The following is a 20,466-nucleotide window of genomic DNA, read 5'->3' as shown; positions in this document are numbered from 1 at the left end:
AGCCGCCGAAGCCGACGCTAGTATATTGATAAGATCAGGCTGAACGAATCAATGCTCGTCATTCCATCATTCGGCCGTTGCATCAATACCCCGGCCACGGAGATAATCTCCGGTGAATTTCAACTACAGTGACCGAAAATCTCGTCCGCCGTGAAATAATAAGCAACTCGGCCTGTCACTTCTTTCGGTCACCGTATTACTAAACTACACCATGACTTCTCGGCCCCGGAATCGGTCGTGTGCCGTATGTCATCGCCGAAAAGTTCGCTGTGACAAGAACTTCCCTTGCTCTCAGTGTGTTCGGTCTGGCTTCGAGTGCTCGTATCCACCTGCGGGGCCGCCTGCAAGACGGGCCAAGAAGACGACGATTAATGATGTCGCAAGTCGGATCTCGCAGATGGAGAAAGTGATTGAAGCATTCCAGGCCGGACAAGATGTATCACCCCAACCGACAGCGCCTGCAAGTTCAGTGGCGTCTGCAAATAGTGTGCCTACACCGGCTAGCACAAGTACAGATGCTGGGACCAGCGAGAGAGCTGCAAGTTTGCAGATTAAGGAACGTAGTTCTCGTGAGGGCCTGTTGCTTAATAAAGGAACAAGCAGTCATTATGTCAATGAAGTCCTCTTCTCTCGGGTCATCGAGCAGGTAAAGGCGTTCAAGTAGTCTGTGTGTCTTACATTATTGCTAACACTCGTCCAGGAGGATGATGTGCGAATGGCTTTGGCAACGCCCAGGGACGAGCCACCTCATGATTTCAACTCTCCAGCTTGTCACTTGAACCCCATGGGATGGCTATCAGCTGGGATAGCATCAGTGTCTACCGCCGTTTATCACCCTCAAAGACGCGTGGCTGCTCGACTGTGGAAAATCTTCATTGATAGTGTTGATCCATACGTCAAGGTTCTTCACATACCCACCGCCGAGACAACACTCTACACGGTCATAGGCGACCCTACCAAAGCCTCGAGCGAAAACTTGGCTCTTTGTTTCGCCATCTATTTCGCTTCTGTCACAGCCACGACCTCCAATGAGGCACTCGACATCACTGGTGAGGACAAAAAGCAAGCTCTCGTTCGGTACAGGATGTGTCTAGAGCAATCAATGGCCCAAGCAGACTTCCTTGAGAATCCTACAATCACTCTTCTTCAGGCAATGGCTATTTATGGGGTGAGTTCGTTGATGAAAATCAAAGACATTCACTGACCCAACGCAGGCCGCCATGCGGGCCCACAACTCTTGTCGAGCTGTCTGGATCATGAATGGCCTCGCGCTTCGAGCCGCACAGTCAATAGGTTTGCACAGAGACGGCAGCAAGCTCGGTCTATCACCCTTTGAGTCAGAAATGAGACGTCGAGTATGGTGGTATTTCCAAGAACGAGATGGAAGAGGCGCCGAGGACTATGGACTTCAGAATCCATCAGCCTCTACTACAGTTCCCGGTGTTGAGCTACCGCGAAACTTGCACGATAGCGACATTTCCCCAGGGATGAAAGAGCTTCCACCCTCAAGGCCGGATTGGACGCGAATGACGCTGCAGCTGTGCTGCAACCAATCATCGCAGGCCTGGGCTCAGCTCTTCCATATGAGTTGCTCTGCGGATGGCTTACCAGACGAAGATGTACGGAGGCGAGTCATCAAAGATGCCGTCGATAAGGTCGAAGGAATTCTGCGGCGCTGCAACCCCGTGATACCAGAACAAAGAATGACAATCCGAACTGCACGTTTGATTCTCTGCAAAGTCGATGTAGTTTCCCGTCGCCAATGGCAGATCCTCCGATCACCCGATGACCAACCGCCAATGGCCACAGAAGCCGAGCTCGCTGAAGCAGTCGAGCTCCTCGAGCTCTCCAACAGCATGTGGCAAGACGACGACCTCAGCGCATACCAGTGGCTCGCCCGCTCGTATCCCCAATACCATATAATGCTCTTCATCCTGCGTCACCTGTGCGTGTGTCCGCGCGGAGAACTGGCCAAGAGAGGTTTTGCGGCCGTGGAGCTCCAGCATGAGAATTTCAAAACGAGTGAGAATAAGCCGCTGAACGGGCTGAAGTGGACGGTGCTCACGACGTTGAGGGAGAGGGCGTTCTTGTTGATGCAGCAGGTTGAGAGGGAGAGTGTAGGTGTACAGTGGAATGAGAGTCAGCGGATGGAAATGCAGGGGATGCAGAGTGGGAGTGAGGTTGCTGTTCCGGACTGGAATATGATTTTGGAGGAGTTCCCCTTAGACCTGGAAGACTTTTCGTTGATTTTCTGAGGAGTAAGGTAGACGCTTGTATGATTACATGAAGTAATATGACTTGAGACAGATAAATAATCACATAGCAAAAATACTGTATTGGATGTTAAGTAATGCCAGCGTCCATCGTCCTGAAAACTGTCTGCCCTACCGTCACCAGTGCCCACCATTTAAGTTTGAATTCTTCAACTCATGTTCGTACACTACCACACCCGAACTTGAACAAGGCTTGAGGATTTCGTCTTTATCCAAATCCTCACAAAGTGTTTCTTGTTCTTCCACGTCTGCGAGTTCCTACCTTGTCAGCTTCTTTGTGGTTTCTTCGAAATGATACAGGACTTACGTGCGGCCCAACGAAAGTAGTGCTGCTGCCAGAGTGAAACAAGTCCCACGATCAATTGGAGGATGCCGAATATGACGGAAATGACGACTTCAGCAGGAAGCTTTGATTGAGTCATGGCACAATTGATCTTGCTTGTATTGCTGTTAGAGATGGTTTGGTTCCGCGTGAATTTGCTGAGACAAAATAAATAAGTTCTTTGAGCTTATAAATCAAAACAATGTGAAGACAATCCTAATGAATTCGGATACGAGGCAAAGAAAGCGTAGCCATTTTTAATAATATTTTAGAGGAATAGTAGTTTTGCATTTGCTCAAGTGAATATGGCTTCCTTGCATGAGGACCATGTTTGGGCGTGTTAAGAAAACTTCTGACATTTAATGAGGGTGCTAAAATAAACTGATCCAAAGGCTCACTAAACCCGCCTCAAATTTTTTTATCACTTAGAATAGAGGTCCTAACCTTTCTTCTTAGGACAGCTGTGACGGGTTTATTAGTGGCTGTTGGTTGCTTGCATGGTATCCATGTCTCAGCACAAAATAGTAGTTTTGTTCTCCCCGACGATTGGATGAGAGTCTTGTGGCGTACATCCATGTCAAGAATTGTTGTTTTGTTTCCCCCCTGCTTCACCGCAAAATAGTAGTTTTGTAAAATATGATGAGGCTGACTCTTGCGTGTTGACCCCCCATGTGAGCCATCGTTTCTCCTTTTTGTTTCTTTAAATTTATTCACTACGCCGCTCTCGCTCTTCCAGTCTCTGTTCATTCTATCCATCTTCTATTCAGCGTCTCTCTCAACAGCAGCGGTCGATTCGCCGGCTATCAAGGTTGCTACGAAGTGTCACCAATACTCACCATGGATCCCTGGTTCACAACTCCAAACGGTTTCTCCAGTGAATTCCACAATTTCGGTCAACCATTTCCTGACACCCACCTACCTCCAAGTTTTGATATGCCAGCATCGCACGAGCAGGCTCTTGGTGGACAATTTGTCGCAGACCAGAGCCATTTATATGCTCCACTCGATCCTGCTTTTGACTCCTTCATTCAAGGGCTTCAGGATGGCTCCTCTGTTAACAACATGGGTGATCCGGGGGCCGCCCAAGTTACGTCTACCCCTACAGCGGGCCCTCCCCGAAAGAGTAGGAAGAAAAAGGCCCCGACTCTACGTGATGAAGACTTTGAACCATTCAAAGACCGAATCCTCGAACTCTATGAGACGAAAAAGTTGTCACTTGAGAAGGTCAAAAGCATGATCGAGGAGGAATTCGGCTTCACTGCCCAGTAAACGATTTCATCCTTGAATCGAGACAGACTCGTGACTTACTGATATGTGCCAGGCCTCGACAGTACCAGACCCGTATAACCAAATGGGGCAAAGACAAGAATATAAAGAAGGCTGAGATGACAGCTATCGCCAGAAAGCATCAGCAGAGGGAGATTCTCGAGACTGACAAAAGGAAGCTGCGTTTCACGGTCAGAGGTAGAGAGGTTGACGCAGGTAAGATCGACAGATGGATGGACAGAAATAATGTCCCACGAAATGACCTGTATGCTCCGAGTCCTGCAGCATGTAAGTCAGAACTGCAAAGTCCTAGAGTCAATGCCGCTGACTTGAGATACCAAAGCTACCCCATCCGCAGTCGATTGCAGAACCATTTCTGAGAGGGGTTCCCTAGCCCACAGCCCAGCCTTATCAGAAATGAGTCTCACCTTTTCCACTGGTGGCATCACACCAGTTGCTCAAAGTCCAATGGCATCTTCTCCCGCACTCTCCGTACGAGGGATAATTCAAGGTCGTGGCAGTACTTTCATTGGTCAGAGTCCAGCGCCTATCTATCCAGCTCTTCCAGCTCAACTCCCGGCTTCTGATCCATCAACTACAAGGCCTGTTCATCCACCCTCAACTTCTACATTAGCCCCGCAGCAGTATCGCTACAAACAAGCTGATGAAGATCGTCTACGATCAGAACTATCTGTGGCAGAGACCTTGTTCGGCTCCGAGCATGTTGAGACCTTCCATATATTGGTAATGCTGGCTAACGTTCTTGTTCAACAAGGGAGATACACATCCGCCGAAGAAATGATTCGTAGAGCGGTTGCAGGCTATCAGAAGACAGTGATGGGTGACGATATTCGAACTCTCGATGCTTTGGAACTCCTGGGGCGAGTTCTAAATTCTCAGGGCCTCTATCGCCAAGCCTCAAAGCTCCTGGAAGAATTACTTGATACCAAAAGGGTGGCTCTTGGTGATGAGCATCGATCCACTGTGTTCTGTATGATTCTTCTGTCGAGGGTGTATCAGAATCAACGCCGGTGGGACAAGTCTGCTTTGCTTGCTGAACGAGTGCTAGAAATATCAAAGAGGATGTGGGGTGAAGCGGACGACACCACGCAGACAAGCATGGCGGACCTGGGGCTTGCATACATGCACTTGGGGCGATTAGAAGAGAGCAAGCAGCTGATAGGACAGGCTCTCGAATTAAGCAAGAATCTCTTTCGGGATGAGCATATTTCGACGCTGAATATCATGTCCTACCTGCAATGTTTATATATGCGACAAAGTGATTGGGGTCAGGCAGAGGCGATTGCAATACAGGTTAACAACGCATACATGAAAATGTTTGGCGAAGAGCACCCCAGAACTTTTTCCTCCAAAGCAGACTTGGCTTGTGTATATATGGGTCTAGGACAATTAGAGAAAGCTGAGGAGATAGCAGAGCAAGTGCTAGAGATTCGGAAGAGGATAGCTGGGGAGAACCATCCTCATACACTGCAAACTACAAGAAGACTAATGTATATATACGAGAAGCAAAATAAACATGGAAAGGCTGAGGAGCTCGGGAGGTATATTCAGAAGATGAAAGAGGGCGGACGGGTGGGTATTGAGTTAAGGTAGTTTCCCAGGACTGTGGGAATCTGAAGTCCAGCACTACAAACAGGAGCATCGGTCAAATCGAAGAGCTAAAGTTTTCAAATCAATCAATAATGTAACTCTTCACGTCTTATAATTCGTCTGTCTCGTATCATGATGATGTGCCAAGGTTGCAAAGCACAGGGTGGGTCACGCGACAAGAAGAAAGACGTAGTAACTTTCTTTGTTCAATGTTTGCAAAAAGGTCCTAATTGACTTGCATTTAGTAATGAAGCGGCTCAGTTGCGAGGAATACTGGCTGCCGCCTGATTAAGGCGATCGAGAGCGCGATGTAATGCTGACAGATGCTGAGGTTGATGTCGATGTTTAGACCCCCATACCCGAAGCTTATCGTCGACGCCTCCCGCATATGAGTGGGTAAATCGAGATACAGTTTAGACTACCCTGTAGATTCGGCATAACGAGGTGATAACACGTTGGCAGAGATTTTGACTGTAGGAGAGCATTTGACCTTTAGAGTCAGTCAGATACCGGTGTAAACGATGTTTCAATGTCGCCTCATTTTCACGAATCTTTTCAAATAATTCTGTAGGGCTGCTTCAGTTGCATAAGCGCTCAGCCATTCCTCCACCGCTAGAGCCAGTTGGGAAGGGTTCCCTTTTTTGGCTGCCGTCCCCTCTCGGCAGAGCGAAGCAGGCCCAGGCCATTCCAGGGCAACCAGCCAATGCCAAATCTCAGATTGAGCGGGGACTCTAAGCGATAAAAATGCTTAGGTAAATCTAGCCTAAACTTAGGGGATTCTTTACTAAGTTTATTTTGGCACCCTACACCAAGGTCCGGTGCTTTCTTGCCCCCTGAGGTTGGCCTGGACCTTGATTCGGAGCCTCCACCTCCACTGTCTCTCTAATCTTCCCGAGCACTCCATCCCGCCCATTACCATCCTTGAATGTTTGGTTATCCATCTTTATCCATTCCTCCCTCCGTCTCTTTGCTTGTTTTGGTCACATATCATCCGCCAACTTTGTTCGAGTCTTTGTTTTGGCTGATAGACTATTTCTTGTATTAGCATCTCGACTCAAGTCCCTTCCCTCGATTGCGTCACGACATCTCGACGTCTCCTTGTTGCCTGCTGTGCGCGTCCTATTATGACACTATCATCTCAACATTTTTAACCGCCAGGCTTACGCCGCCCACGCATACACATCACATCCCATTTCATCTCTGACCGCTGTCTCGCGCTCAACTGTCTTGCTGCCAGATCATCCCTTGAAGATCGAATTGCTACATCAACAGGGGCCCGAGGCCTCGAAGTTCCCAATGTCGAATAAGAACGAGGCCTTGTCCTCGATGGATCCCTTCTCACCTGCACATCAACCCGACGAGGGTTACTCCGAAGATCCTCTCACACCAACTGTCAATCAAGAGTTATCGACTGCTCTATCGACCGCTCTTGCTACGCTGCGTTCTCCCTCCGACTTGAGCACATGGCTTGTCGCGAACTCGTCGCTTCTGCCCCTCGAGGTCAGAACAGGTACGTTGTGTTGATTGGATTGTTGGAGCCTGTCTGCTGACTGTTGACAGAACTGACCATGGCGTTACTCGACAACTTGCCCACGTCCGTCATCGCCGAGATCGTCCACCGATTGAATCCAAGACTCTACATTGACTTTATTCAATACCTCCCCGCTGAAATCTGTCTTAAGATTCTAGGTTTCCTCGATCCTGTTTCCCTCGTAAGCGTCACGCATACATGCCGTGCCTGGTACGAATTGGCACTTGACCGAAAACTATGGGAGCGTCTATACTATATGGAAGGGTGGAAGACAATCATGAGCGAGATCGAAGCCTGCGAGACTAAGGTCAACAACGGCCTCGACCACTCGATTCGTCACCTCAATCGACTCCAGTCGATGCAGGACGCCCACCCCAACAAGATTCGTGCTGTTGTCAATTCGGATGACGACCTCGAGATGACAGATCGTGACCGCACACCTGGCCCCAGCGAGACCTTGGCCGGCGGAAGCATGTTCGGTAGCCCTTCTTCGTCATTCTCGTCGAGTCGACCTGCGATCGTGCCCATGGGCGAGATGGACCTTGATGGTCTGTCGAGTAGAAACACGAGCTTGGATCGAACACTTTCGTCATCATCCGACAGTAGGGGAAAGCGTAAAGAACCCAGCGAAGATACCGAGTCCTCTCTCGCTTCAATGTCACTGGCTGATGCCGCCAACACATTACCACCGTCATCATTGTATATCTGGGATGTGGGTCGATCGCGATATCGTATCAACTGGCGCTATCTGTACGGTATGCGACGGAAGTTGGAGGCGAATTGGGAGCTTGGAAAATACACCACTTTCCAATTTCCTCATCCCAATTTCCCCGAGGAAGGACATCAGGAGTGCGTTTATGCTCTACAGTTTGACAAAGACTACTTGGTGAGCGGGAGCAGGGATCAGACCATGCGTATCTGGAATGTTCGCACCCGCCGACTTGTCCGACCACCTCTGACGGGACACATGGGCTCTGTCCTGTGTCTCCAGTTCGATGCTGACCCCGAAGAAGATCTCCTTGTTTCTGGAAGTAGTGACTCCAACGTCTTCATTTGGAAGTTTTCGACTGGTGAGCTGGTGCAGAAACTAACAAGAGCTCATCACGAATCCGTTCTCAATGTGCGCTTTGATAAACGAATTCTGGTTACATCTTCCAAGGATAAGACAATCAAGATCTTCAACAGGCGCCCGTTGAGACATGGCGATTTGGGCTACAACGGTGGCGATCTGGTCGGCCCAGTGCCTGTTCACCTGCGAAGGTATGGTTATGAGCCGGACCTTTCCCAGGAACTTCCCGTCAAGCCTCCATTCACCATGATCGGTCGTCTGGATGGACATAGTGCTGCCGTGAACGCCATTCAAGTTCGTGACGAGACCATTGTTTCAGTATCGGGAGACAGGCATATCAAGATATGGAGTTGGCCAGATCAGGCCTGTACTCGGACGATTCCAGCACACGACAAGGGAATCGCGTGCGTGGAATTTGACGGGCGCAGGATTGTAAGTGGCAGCAGTGACTGGGAGGTCTGCATTTTTGATGCACCTACTGGCCTTAAGGTTGCTCAGTTGCGAGGACACGCTCACCTGGTGCGTACAGTCCAGGCGGGATTCGGTGATCTGCCGTACAGCACAGCGGAAGATTGGGCGGAAGCCAAGGCGGTTGATGCTGAGTACATGCGCGCGCTTGAGGCTGGAGAGATTGATAATGCCATGGATAGGAGGCATAGGAGAGACCGTCGGGCAAATGCTGGAAGCTCTCGACCTCAAGATGTTCAGGCATATGGAGCCAAGGTACCCCCTGGAGGTGGTGGAGGCAGAAAGTATGGTCGCATTGTATCTGGTTCCTACGATCAGAGCATTATTATCTGGCGACGCGACAAGGAAGGCGTTTGGAAGCCCGCAATCCATCTCCGACAAGAAGAGGCTGCAGCTGCTGCCCAGCGTGAGGCTGCGGCCAGTTTGTCGAGCGCAACATCGAACGTCGCGATAGCCGGATCTCTGGCTAGTAGGTCTTCACATGCATCTACAATCGTGCCTCGATCATCGCCTACGAGCGGCACTCCTCTTGGGCCTTTGATGCTGCGCGATCACCACGGGGATACCCAGCGAACGGCAAACTCATACCAAGTGCTGATTGACCAGGCGGTTCCCCTTGGGCCCAACTCGTTGCAACATGCGCTTGCAACATACCCGATTGCGCTGGCTCACCATTCCTACCTACAAACAACCATTGAACGCGAAACGTCGCCTTTGATCCGAGCCCAGCTTAGAGGGGTGGTAACGGATGCTTTGGCCAACCTCCAAATTCGACAAATGCCGATGCGACAGCAGTCGAGTTCTGGTAGTTCTCACATGTCCAGTGACAGCGGCCGCACCAACCCGAGATCCGGTCAAGCGCCTCATGCGGTACCCGTTGCAGGAGGGCCAGCTGCGCAACCTCAAGCTAATAACCATGCACAAGGTGCGCCTCCTGTACAACCAGCTCAACCTCCAATTCATAATGGCCATCATGCAGGCCATCATCCTCATATCGCCGCGGCCGAGAATACGTCAGCACGAGTCTTCAAACTACAATTTGACGCACATAAAATTATTTGCTGTAGTCAAACTCCAACGATTGTCGGATGGGATTTCTGTAATAAGGACCCCACATTGGAAGAAGCTGTTCGATTCTTTGCAACAGTCGATTAGATCTGTAATTCTGAACCATAAATGTATAAATCAGAAAGCATTCTTTTGAGCGAGGGAGTTGGATTGTATGGGCCTGGCAGCGTCTTTATCGAGAATAACTGCATAATCCAGGAGTTTCATTGGCGACAGTACGGTTGGATGCCTTGTGTGTTCAAATGCGTACTAGACACCTTTGAGGACTCAGGATCAATGTTGTTCAAGTAGAAAATACAAGTTTAATGCATTCATGACAATAATGAAGAGCGAAATGATGTGCTTGGGTGACCCTACGAACCTAACCAACGCCGTGACAAGTAAAATCCAGGTAGAAATCTCCGAGAATTCCACCATGATATGCAACGCCGTTTGTTAACCAGCAACCTGCTTCACCTTGTCCTCAGTCTGAGGAGGCTCGTCCACAAACTCTGGCACGACCTCATCCTGCAGGAAACCCGGCACAGCACCACCCATCTCATGCTCCATCTCAACCTCCATCCCCAACGCCTCCAGCTCAGCATCCAGCTCATCCTCCTCCACATCCTCAGGGATATCATAACTCCTCGCCAAACTCTCCTGAATCTCATTACCCACATCCATCAGATCCGCCATCTCATCCTGCAACCTCTCAATCTTATCGATATCGATCTTGCCGTACTGCTTCTTCAGCTCCTTATTCGTCGTCTTCATCGCATCCACCTGCGTCATCACGTTCTTCAGGTTGTCCTGCATGTTGCTCGCCTGCTCCATGTTCCACACCTGGCTCTCGAGCTTGTCCTTCTCCGCCTCATACGCTTTGCGGCGCTGCAGCACCTTGAGGGCTTTCTGCTTCATCGCTTGCTTGCCGGGGCCTTCGCGCATGCGGGATAGCTTCTCTTGGTAGGCACCGAGTTCGGCGTTGAGGGCTTTGAGTTTGGTGTCGAGCGAGGATATGCGGGTGTCGAGGTTGGTTATGGCGCCGTTGAGGGTGGGTTTGGGACCCGCGGGCTTGGCGCCGAAGAAGCGGTTCATCTTGATGTTTGTAGGGGCCAATAATGAAGAGATGGTTTTGGCTATGGTGGTGGGTTGTAAAGGGCAGATGCGCGGTCTGTGTCGTGGAGGTGGTGATTGTAAGGGTCGGAAATGGTGGCCTGGAGAGATGACGTTCACTACGCACGCGGCTCAAATGAATGGGTGGGCATGGAGCGAGGGGCGGGGCGGGACGGACACCCCGCCTTATCTGAGACTCAAATCGAACTACCCTAGAGCTAAAGTACGAAAATTCGAGAATCAGAGTTGAGACACAATTTTGAGATATATTAAGTGAATGAGTTATGGAAATATGTATTCAGAATACCTAGGCATTCTCTTTCAATAATACAGTAATTTTCCAAGTCTAACTCAGTCCATTCTTGGTGGGCTGTTGCAATAGTCGCATTCTGCAGTGGAAGGACCCGCAGAAAGTAAACAAACATTCCTGTCAAACAGACAAGACCCTGACCTGGTTTAGCACAACCGCTGGTTCCCGCTTATAGCCCAGGATTTTGATCACGGATGCCAATTTAATGCTATTGTTCAGGTTGTGGTACTCGAAACGAACCTATGGCTTGAGCAAACGCGTGAACCGTTTCTGGCTCGGGTGAGACATGCTATTACTCGGTATTGGATAGGTTGATTAGATTGCAACAGCCAACCTGCAGGGCAAGGCGATACTGCACTCTAGTGTCATTCATGAAATGTGATTGGTCTTTCGACTTTATCAGTGTCTAACTCTGATCTATATCTTTAAGCATGTTCCAACGTCTTGGATGGCATTTGGAGACTTGATACATGATAATGGCGGAATCATCGTCCAATAATGAACACTGGCAATAATATGGAGTAAAATCAATCTCATTTTAGACCCTATTGATCCTTGGCACTCTCATTTACTAGAGGTAGATCGTGGTGGTCTGTGGTTCGACAATGACCGATCACTTGGACCAAATGTAAATGTTATCAGCACCAGTGAATCAACAATTGAACAACAATAGCCTACAGCAACGAGAATAGTTGGCCTCACAGCAAGGAAAGTCTCAATTGTTTACTTTTGCTTCTTATTGACAGGCCGTCAATGCTCGCCAGCTGCCAGCAGTGGACCCTGAAAGCGGTGACCATTCACGGCCCACAATTACCTGGTGCCCACAGACGCGTCTAGCTCTAAGCCCAAAGCGCCTCGGTCTTCACAGCCCACATCGAAATTCAATCGCAAAACAAAACAAACTCTCAACTTCTTTGCGCACCAGCACTTGACTTCACCAACGATCTCGTCACGAACTCAACTGCTATTTCGCAAACACTTCCATCACAGCCTTCAGCTTCTAAAGCTATATTTTCACACTTTTCGTATCCTCTTCGCTTCGTTACCCCGTACCGCGGGAGGTTTGTTTACTTCAGTCTTCTCTTCCGCGCTGCATCTTTGCGATGGCGGCTGCGGATGTCCCCAAATGGGGCTTTGGGCAAGAGCCCATGCAAATGTGAGTATTTATCCTGATCGTGAAGATATCGTGTCGTCCCTTGGAAATACTGACACTTTATTTGCAGTAAACCCGTTGCTGCCGACTTCATTCCGCACTTCGCGACCACAGGCGACACCCGTGTCGACGCAAGCAAGACGTAGGTTTTCTCGACCGTTGAACTCAAAACAGCCTCACTAACGGTTCTATAGCTTCCTCAATTTTGGCGCCTTTGCGTTCAAGAAGCCACTTACCCGACCGCCCGCGTGGGAACGGGTTCCTACACAGTCGCTTGCTGCTCCCAGCTCGAACCGACAGATCATGCGCCGAGTCACAGTCTCCAACAGCCTCCAGCCCGACACACCCTTCGTCATCTTCCCAAATGTCTCCGCCATTCCTGTCCCTACTCGTGAGGAGCTCGGTTTCGACCTGACTCTTCCCCGCAAAGTCCAACGCCTAGAATCCTTTGAGCCTTGCCTTAGAGAAGCAGTGTTTGAGGATCTGTTGATGTTCTCGCATGCTCAGCACATGCACAATCTTATGAGAGCCAAGGGTAAGCAACTTCTTGAAAATGTGCTGGATTTCGACTGACATGTAATTTAGTTGGTGTTGCGAACGGCCTTCTCGAAACTTACTCTGGTCACACACGCGAAGACCTCGAGGCTATCGGCCAAGGAATCCGACAAATCGTTCCGCTCAAGCGAGTTGCTAGCCTCATCAGCACCGAGGTTGTCGATATTGACGGCTCCCCCATTTCCCTGGTGCCCGCCAGAGGAAACCGACTTCTAACGTACGACGATGTGCTTCGTAAGATCCAGGCTGCCAACGAATCAGGAAAACAGTCGGTCAATCTGAGGGACGCGTCCATCTCAGAGGTCACTACCGCACTGCAAAACAGTCGTCGGGATCCTCGAAAGCGCCTCGCTGCTCTCGGTGAGCCCGAACTCTCCACTATCTTGGACGAGGAGGAACCAGAGAGTCCCACCGTTGTTCAGGAGCCTGTTGAGGAGTCTGTTATCTTCCCTGGATCCCCTTCTCCCTCGAAGCGACTTAGTCGTCTCATCACTAGCGACACCATCAAGAAGAGTGTCCGCCGACTTTCGAAGCTTGCCCAACGCATCCATGGTTCTCCTTCCAAGTCGTCCCCTTCGAAATCATCCCCGTCAAAATCTTCTCCTGCCAAGTCGAAGCGTGCTTCCTCACCTCTCGCCCAGCGTTCTAGCCCTGTCTATGGATCTGTTATCAAGGACAACATGTCCACCGAGTCCGTCGCTGACTCTCCCACTCGCCCTGGCCGAACTTTCCGAGTGCCATCTGAGTGCGACTCATCTTATTTCGAAGATACCGGTCTCCCAGAGACCCCTCACAAGTCGTCGTCGCCTGTCATGAACTACTCGCGACCCATCGCTCCCACTCCCTCTCAGTGGAACCGGGCTGAGCCCTCAACTCCCGCCACTCCTGCTGCCCAGAGTGCTCCCATCATTCCTGCCACCCCTCAGCAGACCGACAGTCCTATCGGTCTTGCTGCTCTTCTTCCTGCCATCCTTCCTCCCTCTACTCCCAAGCCACACGGTTGCACACTTGAAGTCCTTGAGCCTAGTGAGACTTTCGACTTCGGGAAAACAACTTCTTTCGGTGGCTCTAGCTCGTGGATGTTTTCTTCTCCTCAGCCCACTGAGCCCATTCGTATCAAGGCCGGTAACCAGGCGCGCCGTCGTCGTAGCGAACCTCTGCTCCGCAAGTTCCTCGACACCCGAGCTCGTCGTCTCTCGTCGTCTCCTCAGAAGGTCCAATACCAACAAGAAGCGATCTTCAATGATGATATTTCCATTGCCTCGCTATTCGACATCACTTATGAGTCACCTGCGAAGGCCGCTGCCATCGATGCAGTCGACGAGACTTCTATTCTCGATTCTATTACCTCCCCCTCCAACGAGCCTGCAGCTGAAAGCGCGGCCGAGCACACTCTGCCTCTTGACACACCTATGGAGGAGAGTGTTGCCACCGAGGCTGGTCCCATTGAGGCAGCCAAACCTACCGAAGGCGAGTCCAACTTGAGCCATGCCAGCGTTCTCACTGAGAACCTTTGGTTGCGAGACCTGGATTCTTCAACCACCGTACCTCCCACCAACCGTCAGGACGAGCAACATAGTTCCATCCAGCCACACACTACTGTTGCCGACTCACCTGTCACCAAAGTTCCTATCTCTTCTGAAGGTGTTGTAAACATCGATGTCCGGGAGAATCCCGACATTTTCGGGACCCAAATCTCATCACCACCTGCCCCTGCCCCCATCCAGAATCTTTCTCGCATGGCCGACGACGCCTGCGATGGCCACGCTAAGGTCGTGGTCACTGAGGAAAATGGTAGACTCTTTGTCCGATTTAAGGTGTCGGCCAGATATGCCCACATGTTCCCTGCAAGCCAAGGGTTCAACGATTCTCTCTCATTCTCTCCATCGGTCGACATTTCTACACCAAGACCCCGACCCGTCAACCCCACTGCGCAGACTCCTGATCTCAATAGCTTTGGTGACGTTGCCAGCCCATCTCCCAGCGTAATGCAGACCCCCGAACCTCAATCTACCGAGTCACTCCTCAAGACACCTGATATCAACGGTGTCGGTGTTATCGACCGCTCCTCCCCCGGTGAATTTGATACACCTGAACTTCCTCAACACGATAACACTCTTGTCTTCGGCGAGCCTACATCAATCGACCGACCTTCTTCTATTCGACGCGCTACTCGCCGCCAGAGTGAAATGACCCCATTGAAGCGTGCTACAAGAAACGCAATGGGCATCTCCCAGGGGCCTGACACACCCAAATTCGCCACGCCGGTCGCCGATAATGGCGACGAGACACTGGTCATGGAAGAAACACCCACTAAGCGGGACGATGAAACACCTGCTCAGCAGGTCGAGACTCCAGCAGCTCCCCCTATCCAGGAGGTAGAAGCCGCTCCTGCTGCCAATAATGGTGGCCAAGACCTGGACAGCCCAGGTCGGGATTACTTGCGCGCATTCATCAACCAGAATCGCCGAACTACCGCTACCGCTACTGCTGGTACCACCACCACCAACGAATCCTCAACTGCCGCGGCCACAAACACCACTACCCTCACGCCCGCAGCAGAAATCATTCCTGCCGTCACCACCACCGAAGCAGGATCCCCAATCGCGCCAGCAGCCAAGCGCCAGCCTCTTGGAGCCCGAAGCCCTAACAGGGGTAGCCCCATGAAGGCTAAACGCAAGGCGGATTGTGATAACGACGAGGAATCTCCCGCGAAGAAGTCCAAGATTGACAACGCGGCGAGTGAGGCAAGGTCGATCCGTCAGGTCTCTCGAAAGACCAAGGCTAAGCGCCAGAAGGCAGAGTTGGCCATCGACATGACGGATCTTCCCTCTGCCTCCTCCTCCACTACCAACCCCACCACCACCTCCTCCTCTGCTCCCAATGGCAAGCAGGTTGACGAGCTTGCCAGCAGCACATCAGCCACCCGCCGATCGTCTCGTCTCCGAAGTCAGGACACCCCGAGCAGCGCTCCCAAGTCGTCGCTGCCTACTCCCATCAAGCTCGGCCGAGCCGGTGCTGGCCGCAGCCTCCCAAAGAAGGCTCGCAGCGAGGAGGACGAGTTGGCTCGCAAGACGAGGGCCAACACCAAGCGGAACATGGGTAAGGCCGAGTTCCCTGCCGAAGTCCTCGTTAGAATTGCGGACGAGGCAGAGAAGAACTCTGACCATGGTGAGGAGTCGGAGAGACCAACCAGTGGTCGACGTGTGGGGTGGAACCAGCCTCTGGAGAAGGTGCAGGGAGAAGAGCCCAAGAAGGGGCGGGCCAAGGGCAAGGCCACACAAGGACAGACGGGCATTTCGAAGCTCAAGGCGAAGCGGGCCACCAAGGTGGCAGCGGATCTGGGCATGGTGGCCAACGGCACACCCGCCAAACCCCAGCGCGTGACGCGTTCCAGCGCACGCTCTGGGGTTTGAGCACCCAGAAGTCTCCCGACAGATGGAGACGGCTGCCTTGGTGGTTGGCGGCTTTGCTTTTGTTTTGACGATTTTTTGCTTTCGACATGGCGACGACTCTGGCACCAGTTGGTGCACAAGAACAAGAACAAGGACGACGACGACTTCTTTTTTTGGCGGCGTTCGGGAGGGAGGGCTCCCGACGTCTTTTCACGAGTGCATGATGCATTGCCAGGCGTTGGTGGTTGCGCAAAGATACCACATTTTGGAAGTTTTTGGGACCTGTTTTCGGTGGACGACGCAGGTCGGTGCAGGGGTTTAAAGTCCTCGGGATGAGGCTGGAAAACATAGATGCCCCGGATGGGCCATTGTACGAGAATAAGACTTGATTCACACATGATATTGCCTTGCTTTGTGATTTGCCAGATGTGATTTAACGAATGACTTGCTTGTTGTGAAGAGTCATTCCTTGTTATGGTTGTTACTTGTGAGCCTTGGTCTCTTAACATTATGCAGGAAAGCATTAAGTTATTGTGTTGGGACTTTTGATGAGAAGGTATCTACGGGTGAGCAGTCACAAAGTCCATAGTTAAATGGGAATCTTTTATTATTCATGTCTATCTAATTGGTAAGCCTAAGTCTTTATTCATGATAGAGACATTATTAATCAGTATGATGTTAAGAATATCGGGGCCAAGTTCGCTGGAGATGATGTCCTGATCACATATAACCATTTCAGGACTGGGAAGCCGTAACGCTTGATGGTAGGTATAATGCCATCATCTTGTCAAGTGGGTGTTTCTTCATGATCAATGTCTGGTCGCCATCATCTGCGACCTTTCTCTGGTTCACCTGTTAAGGTGTTCAGATAAGGAAAGTGAACGCAAGCGGCAGTCCGGTACTGAAGCCACTCTTGGTCGAAGAGGGCTCACATGAAGTCTGATGTCTCGATGCCCAACTCTTCCTGGAACCAGAAGAGATCGTCTACTAGGACGCCTCGAATACCCTTGACCATTTTGTTTAGGGCGTAGAGGGTCACGGACTTTGATAACTGCCGACCTGACGGATCGACCCTGATGCCTCACTCGCCGCTTCGTCAACTGTCGTCTTTTTTGGCGGCGATGAATTGCGGATGCCCGTTGGGAAGTGGTAGACCGGCCGAGGGGTCGTCTCCCAGCCGATGGATGATCGGCTCAACTTCATACCATGCGAGGGGAGAAAACTGAACCTTTTTGGCTTGGACATGATAACGAAAGCTGGCCTACTTTCCTCCCAGGGAGCGGGAAGTGTTCCCTCGCCATGATCGCCGGCTTCACGTTTAGCCTTCTTCGGGATCGCGATCTCGACAGACCATCCAGAGTTATATACTAGAGAAGGATCCCCAAAATCCGAGGTGGGTGGACATCATTGGATGTCGTGGAGCTGCTTGGTGATACCGGGTTTCCAGCTGCCCTTCTTGACCATGATGATGGCTACGGCAGAGCAGTGCTAGGGGATGTCATCCTACTTCCGTACAACCCCGCTGCCCTTCTTAACCTTCTCGTCCTCTCTGGTGTACGGGACGTTCAGGAATGCAAGCTAGCACTGCTTCGAGGCCTTGGATTTGTTGATGCAGTTGCTGAGCACGTGGAAGTCTTCAGCATCCTGTAGGCTGTAGAGTGTAGCCTTGGTCTCGTGTAAGCTGTACCGCTGTTGATGAGGCCCTTCCTGAGTCGGACTGCTGGATGTAGTGGCTGGTCTGCGTCGGTTGTGCCTCTGCTGCTGAGAAGTCTTGGGCTGACTGATGATCTGAACGTCATCAGAGTTCTCAGTCTTTAGAACCATCGGATATCTCTTGGGGAGAGGAGACGGTGCTATATATGTATATATATTTGGATAGGTATAGGAAGGGCAAGAATTTAAACCCTTCTCTGAGTGTGAATGATCTTTTTTATCTCAACACTGTCTGGATCACCATCGTGGGACTCCTCTAGGATGCTCCAGGTCGAAGCGCAGCCTGCCACTGCTCCTGAACATGCCTGGGGCCACAAGCTGATGGGCATCGCTTCAAGTTGTTCATATCCGCATTAGTCAGGCGGACATGACGTTCACCGTCGTGGAGATACTGCGGTGTGCTCAAAGAGGTAGTCCTTTCGTATTTTGCACTCATCACTTGACGAATATGTCCTGACGTCTGCCCCTTGGTCCTATGAGTCGGTCTTGTCTGCTTTGGGAGTAGTGATTCTCTTGGTTGAGCTCTGAGCAGTAACAAGCTTCGCTGGAGACTTGTTGGTGATATAATATATGTTTTCTCCATACTGAGCATCAAGAACTCCAAAATGTGATAGTACACGTGTGAATCTTGACCAGAAGTCGTTTGTGGTCTCTTCGGCGGCGGTCAGGAAGACTTTTCGGCCTCTGTCTCTTCGGACAGGAAAAGACCTTGCGCTGATTGTAATGCTTCTTAGCATCCAAGAAAAAGGAGATGTGACGAAATTTGGGTCCCGAAAAAATCAGGTTCCTCACGCATTGCGACCATCACGCGTAAGTATGTTTTACCTTATGGACAAATGTCACTGTATTCGAAGCTGGCCTACAGCTGATCCTTCATATCCGGATCTAAAACACAATCCCGTATAACACCAATGTCGAATTTGAGTGACGCGACTAGGGCTGCAGGTCTCACGATGCTGTTAATGAAGATGTGTCTTGGAAAAAAGTATAATGACTAATGTCGTCGAAGTTCTTCATCTCGGCAAAGAGGGGGTTAGGATAGTCAGGTATTTCTGTGATAACTAATTTAATTAGTGCTGTTCCACAGTAGACGGCTGAAGATTCTCACTTACGCGCAAAGAAAGAGTCGATATGCTTTTGTTTAGATCTTTGCGTGGGGGAGTGTGTGGATATACTTTTGACAACCCAACGGTAGGGAGGTCGGCTATGAGGTTGCACACAGTATCTACTAACCCAAATCTGACCCTGACAGAAGTTCTTGCGAATGGCCCGCTCCGCCTCAAATCATCCTCATGCTTTATTTCGATGGTTCTGGCATTCTGCCAGAATTGGAACTTGAGCGGGAGATTTGGACCTGTTGGTAAAGAGACATTCAGCTATGGCTTGAGCGGTAAACTCATCCTTGGTGTTACGGTTCAGAGGGATGGTGTACAAGGCTTCTTGCGACGGTGCACGATAAGAATGGCCAAATTTTGCTGAGAAGTTGAAGCCATGTACAGCGTTGGTACTACTGAACTGTCGTTGACGTATTCCGTTGAACGCTGCTGATGTGATGTTGATCAGTTATATTTGAGCCAACGGGGTCTCAAAGTATCGTTAGCCCCTCGTAAGGCAGATAAGTTCTTGGTTTTGGGCAGGTGAAGAGCATATACACATTCATTTCTCCAATCTCCGGGCCGTATGAACTGGCTGTGTAAAGACTGACGACGTCAGCCTTGAGAGCATTCTATCGCTTAAGGTTCGATAGATCTCGAGTGATAATCTCCTTGCTCTTGATGAGCCAAGCTTCTTTTCCTGTGCTTCTAGTGGCACCTTGTCGACCAGACCGTTTGCACGCATCTCCTCCTCTTCCACTTCTTCCAGAACCTCGGCCGGAATTATGTGTGGATACATAATTTCGGCCAGGCGTGCAGACTCCATCTGCAAATCCAATCTGTCGATCTTGCGACGAAGGTTGAGTCTTTGCACCATCAGCTGGTGCATTTGATGGCAGACGTCACCCACCATTCCATGACATTCTTGACCGCAGCAAAGCCACGGGGGGCATAGTAAGGATTAGAAGCTGGCATGCTGGTATCCCATGCTCGCGATAATAGATGCTTTCGATTGCAGCCGTGTCTTATTTTCGGGTGTCGTAGTGAATGACTTGGCGCGGGGGAGTGATGAGAAGGAATCGATGGGAGGAAATTAAGAATAATCTGATCCAGGCAAGGACGAGATCCCAGGATAGTTAATCTCAGGCGGGATAAAATGATCACTAAATAACTTACCGTAGAGTTGGTGTAAGCGGAGCGGCTGGACGAACTCGTCGTCGTACAGGCGGAAGTCCGCCCCAACCTCATATCTCGATAGAATCTCCGCAAGAGGTATGTTGGAGACAGGGTCGACGTCCGACAGCAGCCGGTCAAGCTGAAATTATCTGGCAATTTCAGCTGCCACTACTGTCGACGCTGTCGAGTCCCTGCTCGCAAGCTCGAGGAGCTCGGGGGTCTTCATCTGGGGACTCCGTGTCCGTCATATCGATCTCGGTCTTTGGTCTGTGGCATTCGATCAGCGCGCCCAATGGCTTGTTTCTCAAGCCCTAAGAGCGATCTTGTATCAGGCCAGGTAGACCACACTTTTTCCAATTTGGATGTTTTG

General features: G+C 50.7%; 5 protein-coding genes across 5 annotated transcripts; 4 read left to right on the top strand and 1 right to left on the bottom strand.

Moving 5' to 3' along the window:
• Positions 1-211: 211 nt before the first annotated feature.
• FPRO_07493 (uncharacterized protein) lies at positions 212-2,255 on the top strand (the record flags this gene model as incomplete). The annotated part of the gene is made up of 3 exons (XM_031234444.1): positions 212-646; positions 701-1,168; positions 1,215-2,255. The coding sequence occupies 3 exons, from the start codon at positions 212-214 to the stop codon at positions 2,253-2,255; spliced, it is 1,944 nt and encodes a 647-aa protein (XP_031084181.1).
• Positions 2,256-3,432: 1,177 nt separating this feature from the next.
• FPRO_07494 (uncharacterized protein) lies at positions 3,433-5,475 on the top strand (the record flags this gene model as incomplete). The annotated part of the gene is made up of 3 exons (XM_031234443.1): positions 3,433-3,860; positions 3,917-4,149; positions 4,205-5,475. 3 exons carry the CDS (start codon positions 3,433-3,435, stop codon positions 5,473-5,475), a joined length of 1,932 nt encoding a protein of 643 aa, XP_031084180.1.
• A 1,293-nt stretch (positions 5,476-6,768) lies between these two features.
• On the top strand, positions 6,769-9,695 carry FPRO_07495 (putative F-box/WD-repeat protein; the record flags this gene model as incomplete). The annotated part of the gene is made up of 2 exons (XM_031234442.1): positions 6,769-6,982; positions 7,033-9,695. 2 exons carry the CDS (start codon positions 6,769-6,771, stop codon positions 9,693-9,695), a joined length of 2,877 nt encoding a protein of 958 aa, XP_031084179.1.
• A 348-nt stretch (positions 9,696-10,043) lies between these two features.
• FPRO_07496 (uncharacterized protein) lies at positions 10,044-10,682 on the bottom strand (the record flags this gene model as incomplete). Its single annotated transcript, XM_031234441.1, has 1 exon — positions 10,044-10,682. The coding sequence occupies one exon, from the start codon at positions 10,680-10,682 to the stop codon at positions 10,044-10,046; it is 639 nt and encodes a 212-aa protein (XP_031084178.1).
• A 1,431-nt stretch (positions 10,683-12,113) lies between these two features.
• FPRO_07497 (uncharacterized protein) lies at positions 12,114-16,134 on the top strand (the record flags this gene model as incomplete). Its single annotated transcript, XM_031234440.1, has 4 exons — positions 12,114-12,166; positions 12,234-12,305; positions 12,358-12,698; positions 12,749-16,134. 4 exons carry the CDS (start codon positions 12,114-12,116, stop codon positions 16,132-16,134), a joined length of 3,852 nt encoding a protein of 1,283 aa, XP_031084177.1.
• Between the last annotated feature and the right edge of the window lie 4,332 nt (positions 16,135-20,466).

Source organism: Fusarium proliferatum, assembly GCF_900067095.1.
Source record: "Fusarium proliferatum ET1 genome assembly, contig: FPRO_scaffold007, whole genome shotgun sequence".
NCBI classification, from domain to species: Eukaryota; Fungi; Ascomycota; class Sordariomycetes; order Hypocreales; family Nectriaceae; genus Fusarium; species Fusarium proliferatum.
The sequence above is the reverse complement of the archived record's forward strand: the minus strand, read 5'-3'. Positions and strand labels throughout refer to the sequence as shown.